The sequence below is a fragment of the Berghia stephanieae genome, chromosome 9, assembly GCF_034508935.2.
Source record: "Berghia stephanieae isolate SIO BIC M18660-M18661 chromosome 9, UCSD_Bste_1.3, whole genome shotgun sequence".
Taxonomy (NCBI): domain Eukaryota; kingdom Metazoa; phylum Mollusca; class Gastropoda; order Nudibranchia; family Aeolidiidae; genus Berghia; species Berghia stephanieae.
The window spans coordinates 42793038-42806656 of NC_088368.1; the positions used below are offsets into that span (position 1 = coordinate 42793038).

The 13619-nt window shown below is 37.4% G+C and overlaps 1 protein-coding gene across 1 annotated transcript in view; it reads left to right on the forward strand.

Annotated features, from left to right (window-relative positions):
- Window positions 1-7661, forward strand: part of LOC144980268 (exonuclease mut-7 homolog) — a 45988-nt gene extending 38327 nt beyond the window's left edge. The window contains exons 16-19 of the mRNA XM_078927901.1: window positions 925-978; window positions 3134-3265; window positions 4254-4541; window positions 6340-7661. Of these exons, the coding sequence (XP_078784027.1) occupies window positions 925-978; window positions 3134-3265; window positions 4254-4541; window positions 6340-6768 (903 nt within the window). The 3' untranslated portion in view covers window positions 6769-7661. The remainder of the gene's footprint in view (window positions 1-924; window positions 979-3133; window positions 3266-4253; window positions 4542-6339) is intronic.
- Window positions 7662-13619: the final 5958 nt, after the last annotated feature.

The window sequence follows — 13619 nt, forward strand, 5'->3', positions numbered from 1 at the left end:
GTTAATCCATTTTGTACGTTCAACCTCCATTCTTCATTTAAAAGAAAAGAAAAGAAAATTCCCTTTATTCATCCCCAAGGAGGAAATTGGTCTTTAGGGTCTAATTCCAAGGGAGGACTGGAATAACTCAAGTGAGCTAGGGCGAGGTGACTTGCTCAAGGCCACACAACGAGGCATGTAATCAAACTCAGTACCTTTTGGGTACGAAGCAAAGACTACAGTGCAACCTCGATATAACGACATCGTCGGGACCGGGAAAACGTGTCGTTATAGAGGGATGTCGTTACAGAGAGGTTTCCTATGTGTGTATATCAGGAGGTGTTTTGGGTCTTGTGTAGTGAATCTATACTTTTTCATTTTCCCTCTGTAGTTTATCCGGGCTTGGGACCGGCAATGAATGGAGAGTGGACAAAGGATTTATAAACAGTCCAGCGTTGACCTGTCACAGGCATTCATTGGGTGAGGCGAGCCTTCTGATTGGCTGCAGTGTTGTACAAATGTGACTATTGATTGGCTGAAAAAGAAGCGTTTTGATTGGCTACAATAAGAACTAGCTCTGGGCTTATTACGAGTAGACAACATACATAGAATGGAGGATACCACTTGTAATAGTTACGAACAATTTCATGGTAGGTAGACCTTCAAGGTTTGTCGGACCAGAAATGTCGTTATACAGGGGTTTTGCTGAAATGTACGTCACTATAGAGGGTTTTTTATTACTAATGATATATAGTAAAATAAAATGGGACCTGAGTACCATGTCGTTATACAGGGAATGTCGCTATAAAGGATGTCGTTACATCGGGGTTGCACTGTATACCGTTGAGCCATACTGACCCCTGACCCTTTGATGATTAACATTTTAAATTCATCATAGTTAAGGACAAATAGTTTTCATTTTTACATGATTTTGTTATTCAACAGGTTGCATTAAGGGAAAACAGGATTATTTTGACAACTGGATTGCCTTATGAGCAGGTAAAATTATCTTGTGTTAAAGGACATGTGCAAGCCTTTTAAAAAAACTTTGAAAACTCGAGCTTTTATATAGCACAATATCCGCTAAACGCGCTCAAAGCACTTAACAAGGGGTCCCTGGCCAACAGCAACACTTCAAATGTAGGATGGGACATGATACCTGTTAGGCGATATTACAATTTTTTCTGGACAGAGACAACGCTGTTAATGCTTTTTCCAAGGAGTCAATTTAACAGCAACACTTAACAATGTTAAAAAATTGCAATATGTAATGTCTCATCCCACATGTTAATAACATGTGGGATGAGACATTACATATTGCAATTTTTCAGACAGAGACAACACTGTTAAGGGCCAAGTACTTCATTTACACATGAGTACAGTGAAGGAATGTGAGTAAAGAGCCTTTTACAAGGACTCAACTATGTGCCGCTCGGGACTCGGAACTCAGGGCCTTCCGATCTGAAGGCAAGTGTCGCACCGCAAGACCGCAGAGCCGCACATTTAGAAAAAAAAATACAATCTAGGTTTGTAAAGCCTTGTACTTGTACTGGGCAGCAGCAGATGGGAAGAGAAAGCGGGGGAGACCCAAAGAAACCTGGCAAAGGACCATGGAGAAAGAATTAAATGAAGCAGGCCTGTCTTGGAATACAGCCACCGCAAAAGCAGCCGATCGCAAAAAATGGAGATGTCTGGTGGATGCCTCTATGTGCCACAAGGCCCGAAGAGGATTAAGTAAGTAGTAAGTTTGTAAAGCAATTCAAGGAGGTCTGGTCTAGTACAGTCCATGTTGTCTTTACGTAAAATTAGATTTAAATTGAGCTTTTGTAAAGCGCAATATCCACTAAACGTGCTCAAAGCGCTTTACAAGAGGCCCCTGGCCAAAACAGCAACATTTCAGATGTAGGACGAGACATGACACCTGTTAGGTGATATTACAATTTTTTTCGGACAGAGACAACGCGGTTAACAGCAAGGTACTCATTTTACACCTGAGTACGGTGAGAAAATGTGAGTAAAGAGCCTTCTTAATGTTTTTTTTTTTACAGCTAGTCAAGTTAAAAAAGGATGAAATTTGAGAAAAGTTGCTGGATACTTTTCCCATACAATGACCAAAACTTCACGAAAAATCACCCGATTTACTTCAAATAAAGATTAAAATGCTCTGGGCAGAATATGCAAAGAAAAAATGCAAATCCAAAATGTTCACCTTCCGACTGATTATGTCATGTACTGACACATTTATTGTCCTAAACCCTCTTGCGATTGCTACCGTGTGTTTCACTCCCAGCAACTGTCTCAAATATCATAAAGTATTTTGTATGTTTACCCAATGTTCATTGCTGCTATCTATCCATGCTATGCATTTAGGTAAAATACTCAGCCGGATACAACTTACCAACACACAAAACTTTGTGTGAGCTTGAACGTTTATAGCCGCCTGTTTGATATAATTTTAGTTAGAAATTATCCTTAAAATGGCTGCCCAGAACACTAACAAAGAGCTGAGTGACGTCAGTTTCATTCCTTCTATATATCGTCCTTTGAATTGCTTTACCATTTTTACCTTTTGATTTTTTTTCATACTGTATAAGTGGGGTTCCTGACCTCTCATAGTGGCCAGGGAGGCACTTACTGTGTCTTCTATCCTCCTATATCTGTTTTCCAACATGCTTTCTGTCTTTGTCTTGGAATGAGATTACTTGGTTTTGTCCAGTCCCTTGCTGGATACCCTGGCTGGGAGGGAAACAGTCAAATGCATAGTTAAGTCTATTGGGAGATGATATTTTTTTCCTTGTAACTCATCTCTCTGTTATATATTGTTATATTTGTTATTTTGAATGTATAATGTAAACATTTGAGTGTATTCCTCTTAGTGGAATCTTGTACTGGTGTCTAGATGAGACATTCAGGTGATCTCAAACTAAGTGCAGTGATAGTGTGCTCTTGAAATCTATATCGGTTATCTATTTGAACCAATTCCTCTTTGTCTTACCTTTTCTTGGGTGTACTTAAATTGTAATTCTAAAACTTTTTACTATCCCATATTCTTCCTTTTTACTGGCGCTGACATTACCTAAATGTATTGCAAGCGCCGTAAAACCCTTAAAAACTTAAAAACTAAACAGCTCACTTTTCCTTTTTTCATTCTCAGGTGAGGAGTCGTGTTGGTGAGAGCATGTGTTATTGCGTGTCCAACACAATCAAGTCCAAGGACCAGTGCATGGACGTGTTGAAGCATTTTAAAGTGGACGTCGGAGTGGATGACATTTTCAGTAGATGTGCTGTAAGTGATCCAAGATTTTCATGTCAGTGTCAGTAATTGTCACACACTTTCAGTGGACATTGTTGAATAAGACGTTTCAAATCTTAATAATTGAGCTGTTATATAGCGCAATAGCCACTAAACGTGCTCAAAGCGCTTTACAAGGGGTCTCTGGCCAACAGCAACACTTAACATATAGGACGGGACATAACCCCTGTTAGGCGATATTATCATTTTTTTCCGACAGACAACGCTGTTAACGGCCAGGTACTCATTTTACACCTGAGTACGTAGAGAGGACGTGAATATAGAGCCTTTTCCAAGGACTCAACTATGCGAAGTTCGAACCAAGGACCTTCTGATCAGAAAGCGAGTGTCATACCACAAGACCACATAGCTGCATTAATTCATGGCTTTGTTGTCTCATACTAAATGTGTCGTTAGAATAGTTTGTTTACATTTTTGATGATAGCATAAGTAGATTTTGTTTGAAATGTTTTTATGTGAACACCGACATGCTCGTTTTAGCATCAGTCAAATGGGAGGGAGCTAGAGTTAGATAAATTTAATAATCAAGTTAGTGTAGTTTGTGGTGCAATATGCGGAATATGCTGAAATAAGAAGTATAGTTTGTAGTGAATGGTGTGGCTATGTGGTCTTGTGGTATGACACTCGCTTTCTGATCGGAAGGTCCTGGGTTTGAGCCTCGCTCAGCGTATAGTTGAGTCCTTGGAAAAGGCTCTTTTGTCATATTCTCTCATCGTACTCAGGTGTAAAATGAGTACCTGGCCGTTAACAGTGTTGTCTCTGTTGGAAAAAAATGTAATATCGCCTAACAGGCGTCATGTCTTGTCGTACATGTTAAGTTTAAAGCGCTTTGAGCATGTTTAGTGGATATTGCGCTATATAAAAACTCAAAAAAATTTTTGTTTGTGTTCAACATTGCTGGAAAAGATGGGAAATTTTTTTTTTTTCTTCTTCTCATATTTTATTTATCCTATTTCACCAGGTCTGTAACGGGGCGGTTTTTGCTCACATACCAAGTGTTCACATGGAGAAGCTGTTCGTCGCCAATATACAACGCAATGTACATCATCAGCACCACCTCCATCATCATCAACAACAACATCAACATCATCAGTCAGCAACGTCGTCAGCTTCTTATCCATCTCCATCGAGCTACCAGTATGTCAAAGATTTAGGCGGTATGGATGCCCAAGCACAACAGTTATTTTTGTCGAACTACGGCGTGGATTCCATTTCTCGCACTTTCGTGCACAACGGCGTTAGGTTACAGGTAAAAAAACTTTATTACTTAAACACAAACAAATGCCTTTCTATTTCATGAACTAATTATGAGTTTTTAGGAAAATTAATTTCAAATTTTTAAAAATTTTTGCTGTTTTAAGCTTGCAAAATTTTGGAATTTATTTTTGCAAAAAAACAAAAAAATTATGAGTTTTTAGGAAAATTAATCGCAAATTTTGCAAATTTTGTTGTTTTTAGCTTGCAAAATTTTGGAATTTATTTTTGAAAAAAAAAAAACAAAAAAAAACGCCATGTCAGAAAAATATAGTTTTAGTTTGGGAGGCGATATTTTAGACCTGGAAAATCATCTCTCTGTTGTGTAATAATTGTTATATTTTTATTTTTAACATATCCTGTAAACATTTGAGTGTTTCTCTTAGCAGTATCCTGTGCTGGTGTCTGGATGAGACTATTTGGTGATCTCAAACTAAGTACAGTAGAACTCGGAAATAGCGAGTTCGACGGGTCCACTCCTGATTACTCGCTATTTCCGAGTTCTCGCTATTCCCGAGTTGCCAGGAAAGGTCACTCGGCCGTACAAAAATATGGAAAGACAATGTGTGTGTGTGTGTGTGTGTGTGTTTGTTTGTGCGTGTGTGCCGCGCGTGCATGCAAATGACTGTGTGTGGATAAAGTGGGGTGAGGGCGGGGTTGAACACGGCCTTCGTTAACTACGTAAAGATGGCCACAGGTTGAAGTTGATCCACCCCTTCCATTTCCATCAAGATTTCGTGTATGTGTGTGTGCGAGTGTTTGTATGCATGTTTGATGAGGTAAGCAAGCGCATCACTCAATCACTGACCCACTGAAATGATGGTTCCAAGCTCCCCTCTCTCGCTGATTGTGTCGTTCGTTAACGAATGCGACTCACTGACCGATGCTGCGAAGTGAGGCATGTTGACTTGTTGGCTGCCAGTGCTTACTTTGCGCGTCGCGTGGCACCACATTGGGTGAATAATTGACCCCCACACGCACACAAACACACACACCAAACCCCCACCCAAATTTGTTTCGCCTACCATGTACTCTAGACTAGGCTACTATGTAGTATTACTCGTAACGAAAAATAAGAAAAGAAAAGAAGCTAGCTAAAAATATTTAAATCGCCCTTGTCTGGTGTTTTGCTTTACTTCGTTCGAAGTCCTAGGCAGGAAATGCTCGTTTTTTCCGAGTTGACCTCTTTTTCATACTCGCTACTTGCATGCTAATTTTATAGACTCAAATAAGAGAAAAAAAAACGGGGATTTAGATTTTACTCGCTATTTCCGAGTACATTACTTTCATGTTCTACTGTACACTGATGGGACCCTCTTGGAATCTAATCTACATCTGTTTCCAATTGGAACCAATTCCCCTTGGTCTTATATTTTCTTGGGTGTTTGAATTGTAATTTTATAATTTTTTGACTATCACATTTTCTTCATTTTTCCTTTTTTTTTTTTAATACAATCATTCCGACCATCTCCAATCTCGAAAATTTCCAGTCCATCGACATGTTCTTTGTGTGTGTAGGATGTGGCAAAGTCTATTGGAAGGGCTCCCATTTCGAAATGTGGGATTTTTCTTCCAAAATTTGGGGGGTTTTTTTGGTCTTTTTTTTTTTTGCAAAACACCTCCATGTCAGCTTGGCACTCAACCGAAAATAAACCACACGACAGCTCAAAGAATCCACAAGGATTAGTAATTAACTATAAACTTTAATATTCATACATAGAAATATTAGAAAAATGTATTTTTCTTCAATTTTTATTCCTTTTTTTAAAAAAATACAATCTTTCCCCAACCAGATTGAAACCATCTCCAACCTCGAAATTTTCCAGTCCGTCGACGTGTTCTTTGTGTGTGTAGGATGTGGCAAAGTCTATTGGAAGGGCTCCCATTTCGAACGTATCCAGGAACAATTTAGACCCGTTCTTACCCTCGCAACAAATGAAGCACCTCCTGGACCAACTGCACTGTCACAATCACAACAGCAATGTCAACAAAATCCTGCCGATGTGGTGCTGGAAGATGTAGTCGATGCAGATCGTCAGCAGCATATTAGTAGTGGTGGTGGTGGTATCGTTGGTGACTATGATAATACTGTCTACGGTGTTGGTGTTAGTGACGTAGGCGGTTCCTATTACGGAGAGGAGGATCACGAGGGCGTACACAACGAACTGGAGAATTTCAACCTTCAAGAAGCCGGATTTAGCGGAGTTTGGAAAATAAGTTGATTCGTCAAGAATAAAACTAAAACAACATGAACCGTAACATGAACCATCTTATAAAGATATATAAATTGATAAAGAGATACCTTCTACTAGGCTGCTAGGATGAAACAAAAGTCCAGGCAGAAAAAAGTTTATTTTTATTAGATATATCTAGTTCTTTATTTCAACCAAACTCTCTCACATTTATTTTTCTCTCATCCTATTATATCACCTCCTGCTTCGCTTTCATGCACATTCTTTATGCCCAATGCCTTCTCCCCCCCCCCCCCCCCCCCCCCCCCAAAAAAAAACAAAACAAAACAAGATATGCACACAAATACTCACATACAAACAACCCATAAATATATGCAACCCCCCCCCCCCTCCCTCTCCCAAAATACACACACACACCAAACATTATGAATACACTTAATATGCACCTGCTACTCACACACACACACACACACCCGAAAAATATGCACACAGGCACACAAACACACACCCAAAAAAAATGCGCACACACTCAGCTCTAACTTCCTTACAAGATTGTAAATGCACTGACACACTTGCTTGAAAAGTAAAACAATTGGAATTCCAAAATCAAGTTATATTTAGATCATTTAACCAGTTAACTGCCGTACTATGGAAAAACACATATTTAAAATTTTGGCCAGAAAACTCGTCCTTCAAATATCGCTTGATTCAAATAACCCTCATCGTGGAAAAAAAAACCCCTCTCAAATCTGGGACTTCGCGAGGTCTTCCCTGAGTCCCAGGTTTGAGATTTGTTTATTTTTCCAAGATGAGAGCCATTTAAATCGACTGATATTTGAAGGACGACGTTTTCTGGCCAAGTTCTTTAATTCACGGTTTGCCAAATGTATTTATAAGAATAAAACCAATTTAAGAATTGGTCAGACCGTGTAATTTGTCTGTTAAAATTTTTAAAAACCTTGAGCTTTTGTATAGAGCAATATCCACTGAACATGCTCAAAGCGCTTTACAAGGGGTCCACAGCCAACAGCAACACTTGAAGAATTACACAAGGTTTGTATCCAGTCTTCCTGAAGTGGTTTTACACTTCCAATGAAACAAGAGCCCAAAATGGCATTATTTTACATCAGATTTTTAGATTTTAAAATTTTAAACTACTTTTCAAGTGGTATTTTTCTTACCTGTTTCACCCCCTTTAAAAACGTTTTATCACCATTTGGGATTTTATGACTGCAGATACCATTTTACCTGTGATTGTGGAAGGTAATCAGACCCGTCTACCTGGGTGGGGTTCCTGACCTCCCATAGTGGGCAGGGAGGTACATGCTGTGTCTTCTATCCCCCCATACCCGTTTTCCAATTGTTTCCTGTCATTGTCTTGGAATGAGATTACTTAGTTTTGTCCTGATCCTTGCCGGAGTTCCTTGGCTGGGAGGGAAACAGTTGAATGCATTGTTATTGTTTTGGGAGATGATATTTTTTTTCCTTGTAAATCATCTCCCTGTTATGCATTGTATTATGTTTAGTTTACATATTATATTATATGATTTGTAAACATTTGAGTGTATTCCTCTTAGTTGGGACCTGTGCTTGTGTCTAGATGAGACTTTTAGGTGATCTCAAACTAAGTACTGTGATGGTGTGTCCTCGGAATCTACATCTGATCCCTATTTGTTCCCAATGTCTCACTTTTTCTTGGGTGCTATATTTGTAATTCTACAACTTTTTACTATCCCTTTTTCTTCCTTTTTACTGGCGCTGATATGACCTTACTGTGTTGCAAGCGCCGTAAAACCCTTAAAAACAAACAAAAACAAAACAGACCCGTCAACGACAAAAAAAAAAAAAAAAACATTAGTAGAATTACGACATTTTGGCTCTCATATATATAAGGAATCAGAGTAGCGTCCCTTGATTCGACGTCACCGGCGAAGAAGTTATTAGAGAGAGAACGTCAATATGGTTGTGCGCATGCGTCTCTCGTCCTCGCTTCCGGTGAAAGAGGAGGACGAGAGAGACGCATGCGCAAAACTATGTTGACGCTCTCTCTGTAAGGTGACGTCCAATCAAGGGATGCTACTCTTCCGCTAATCTCATTCCCTATTGGGCAGGGAGATTACTTACTGCGTCTTCTATATTCATATATCTGTTTTTCAACTTGCTTTCTCTCTTTGTATTGGAGTGAGATGGTTTTGTCCTTTCCCTAGTCGGAGTACCTGGCTGAGAGGGAAACAGTCAACAAATGTACAGTGGAACCTCCCGATTACGACATCTCTGAATAGCGACAACCTCCTGATAACGACATTGACCCATGGTCCAGATTTTTTTTCTCTTTAAGATCAGTAAAAAAACCTCCAGATTACGACGCACTTTTTGATAAAACCTCCGAATAACATCATTTTGGCGATTTTCGGCAGTTTTCGTAGATATCTGATACTAAAAATACAGAGTATGAGTACTCAAAGTTTATAAAAACGATTCCTGCTTGAACCAATGAGTACGCAGCTTTTGAAATCAATGAGAACGCAGCTTTTTTTTTATGCATTAATGTAAGCAAGTAAACACAAAATCTTGAAAAATGTGATATTATGTGGTGATAGTAGTAGTAGTAGTAGTATTAGTAGTAGTAGTAGTAGTAGTAGTAGTAGTAGTAGTAGTAGTAGTAGTAGTGTTTTTGTGGGAGGAGGAGGAAGAGGATGAGGAATTTTATCTAACTCACTTGTTTTAAAGGGTTTTACAGCGCTTGTGACACATCTATGTCATATCAGCGCCAGTAAAAAGGAAGAAAATTGGAGAGTAAAAACATTCTAGATTTACAATTGAAATGACATAAGAAAAAGTAAGACAAAGGGGAATGGTCTAAATAGGGAACAGATGTAGATTCCAGGAGCACACTATCAGTGTACTCAGTTCAGATCACCTAAAAGTCTCATCCAGACACACGCACAAGAACCCTCTAAGAGGAATACACTACAATGTTTTGTTTGTCTTGTCAATGTTAATAAAAACTGGTCCCGCGGGCCTTACCACGCCCATTTTGTCCGCCATCTTGGAAACCTCTAAATAACGACACCTCCGGATAACGACATAAAAACTCGGTGCCGTGGCATGTCGTTATCGGGAGGTTCCACTGTATAGTAAACGTTTTTGGAGATGATATTTTCTCCTTGTAAATCATCTGTTACGTATAGTTATATGTGTTGTTTTGAATGTGTATAATGTAAGCATTTGAGTGTGTTCCTCTTAGTGAGATTCTGTGCTTGTGTCTGGATGAGACTTTTAGGTGATCTCAAAGTATATTGATGGTATGCTCTTTGACTCTACATCTGATCCCTATTTGTTCCCAGTTCCCCTTTGTCTTACTTTCTCTTGGCTTCTTTAATTGTAATTCTAGAACTTTTTACTATCCCATTTTCTTCCTTTTTACTGGCGCTGATATAACCTGAATGTGTTGCAAACGCCGTAAAACCCTTAAAAACAACAAACAAAAACCTATGGTCTTTGACTGACTCTACATCTGTTCCCTATTCGAACCAATTCCCATTTGTCTAAGGTACTTTGTCTTGTGTGCTTTCAAATGTAAATCTAGAGTTTTTTGGACTATCTAATTTCCTTCTTTTTACTGGCACTGATATGACCTAAATGTGTTGCAAGCGCCGTAAAACCCTTATATAAAAAAACAAAACAAAAACAAACGAAATTTTGGCTCAGATTTCTGAACTTTATGAGCATATCTAAGAAGTCATGAAATCTTATTGTTAATGAAAGTTGATGCCAGACTACATAATCTTAAGGATTTTGAAGTGTGTGTGTGTATGTGTGTGATTGTGTGTGTTATTTAATCCTTGAGAAGGTATCTAAATTGTTGATTTTTAAAGTTAATTATAACGAGTGCAAATTTTTTGTCTTAAAAATTACGAATTTTTAAGTTTTCAAGTTGGCAGGTCTGTACTTTATATTTTGCAAAGAAAAAAAAAAGAAAAAAAAATCAAAAATAACAATTTTTTCTTCTTTTACATTTGATAGCTCGTGTATAACGTGAAATCAAGAGTAGTTTATTTTTTTACTGGCGCTGATATGACCTTATATTTGTTGCAAGAGCCTTGAAACCCTTAAAATCAAACAAATACTTTCTCTTTCATGAACTAATTATGGGTTTTTAGCAAAATTAATCGGAAATTCTTTGGCAAATTTTACTGATTTTATTATGCAAAATTTGGGAATTAAACAAAATTAAATTTTTGTGCAAAAAACTGCCTTGTCAGACTTGTGGACCAAAAGGTTTGGTTGACGTTGCCCAGTATCAATAGAACTCATCTAACCTACATATACTGGTTGAGGTTCTCTGACCTCCCATAGTGGGTAGGGAGGTACATGCTGTGTCTTCTATCCCCCTATATCCAATTGTTTCCTGACATTGTCTTGGACTGAGATTACTTAGTTTTGTCCTGACCCTGGCCGAGGTTCCTTGGCTGGGAGGGAAACAGTCGAATGTATAGTTATAATTTGGGAGATGATATTTTTTTCCCCTTGTAAATCATCTCTCTGTTATGCATTGTATTATGTTTAGTTTACATATTATATTATATGATTTGTAAACATGTGAGTGTATTCCTCGTAGTTGGGACCTGTTCTTGTCTGGATGAGACTTTTAGGTGATCTCAAACTAAGTACTTTGACGGTGTGCTCTTGGAATCTACTCTGTTCCCTATTTGAACCAATTCCCCTTTGTCTTCCCTTTTCTTTTGTGCTTTAATTGTAATTCTAGAACTTTTTACTATCTCATTTTCTTCCTTTTTACTGGCGCTGATATGACCTTAATGTGTTGCAAGCGCCGTAAAACTCTTAAAAACAAAAACAAACCAACATGCTTTTTCTCTTTGTCTTGGAATGAGATGACTTGGTTTTGTTCTGGCCCTGGCTGACGTGGAGGGAAACAGTCAAAGTTATAGTTAAAATGACAGTGACAGTGTTTGTCTTGTAAATCATCTCTCTGTTACTTACTGTATTATGATTTATTTACATATTATATATGATTTGTAAACATTTGAGTGTATTCCTCAAAGTGGGGACCTGTGCTTGTGACTGGATTAGGCTTTAAGTAGGTGATCTCAAACTAAGTCCTTGATAGTGTGCTCTTGGAATCTACATCTTTTTACCTATTTGAATTTGAACCAATTCCCCTTTGTCTTACCTTTTCTTGGGTATTTTAATTGTAATTCTAGAACTTTTAACTATGCCGCTGTTATGACCTTGACCCTATTTCGTGATTTGGCCCCCCAGCACGAACATTGGGTTAATGTGTTGCGCCGTAAAACCCTTAAAAACAAAACAAAACAAAACAAGAAATGACTTGAAATTTAATTCATGGAAATCATTAGATTATTTCTACTTTGAACTCAAGCACGCTTTGCCATTAAGCACGCCTAAGGCTCCTCCCGATGACCGTGCTTAAAGGCGGTATGGACTGTATATATTTTATTTTGAATATAATATATGTATTCCTCTCAGTGGGATCTTGTGTATGTCTAGATGAGGCTTGAAAGTGATCTCAAACTAAGTACATTGACTGTATGCACTTGAAACCTACATGATCTTTTCCCAATTTGTCCAATTCCTATTTGTCTTACTTTTTCTCGTATGCTTTTAATTGTAAATATCTATAATTTTTTTTACTATCCTATTTACTTCCTTATTTTTACTGAAATGACTTAAATGTATCACAAGCACCGTAAAACCCTTTAAAACAAACACAAACAAAAACAGGTTTTAATTGTAAATCTAGAATTTTAAAACTATATCCCATTTTCTTCCTTTTTACTGGCGCAGAAATGACCTAAATGTGTTGCAAGCGCCGTAAAACCCTTAAATACAAACAACATTGTTTGCAGGAATTGTTCGATTGATAGGTTTAAGTTTAATAATTGTCAGGTCACTTTTTGTTTTCTTCCTTTTCTGGGTATTGGTATCCCACACACTTTAAAAAAAATTATATTGCCATAAATGTTTTATCAATGTTACAATGAATGTGTTTTTATGGTGATGGAGATAATAAATGATTTGTCTAAGATATTATGGTGTTTAGGTTGTTTTATGAAAGTGACCCACGATCTCAATTGGAATCAATAGTCTGATGTCACGTCCGCCCAGCAATGAGCAGTTTGGTTCTAAATTCTAAACAAAGAAAATTTTTATTCTCCATGCGGGCTAGAACTTTTTCACATGTCATGTGGTCAGAATGTATAAAAGTCAAAACATGATCATATATATATATATATATATATATATATATATAATATATATATATATATATATATATATATATATATATATAATATATATATATATATATATATATATAATATAATATATATATATATATATATATATATATATATATATATATGTATTAATACCGGATAGGGAGACTTTTGGTACCCCTATTAGTTCATTTTACAGTACTTTACCAATAGGGAGACCAAAATCCGGTCCCCCTATTGATTTGACCTCTAGCACATTCACTTTTCTATTTTTAGTTTAAGGTTGTCAACCCAACCGTCAAGGATATATAATTGTAAATCATAGTATTGAAGTTATTTGTTAAACACCACAGTAAGAAGAGTTATGCCTAAATTTTCACGTTGGTCAATAGAGCAGTAAAGTTAGGTGCCCCATACGTAAACAAAGGTCGAGAAGCACGTGGCAAACCACATGTTCCTGTCTTGACAGCTCACGTTCCAATGTAAATAATAGAAAAAAAATAACCTTTAAAATTTGGCTGTTAGGTGGCAAAAGAAACACATATTCATAAATACTCGATCATGCATCAAATAATGTCTAGATATGGATATTTTATGGAACAAAAGGTAAAATTTTCTAAA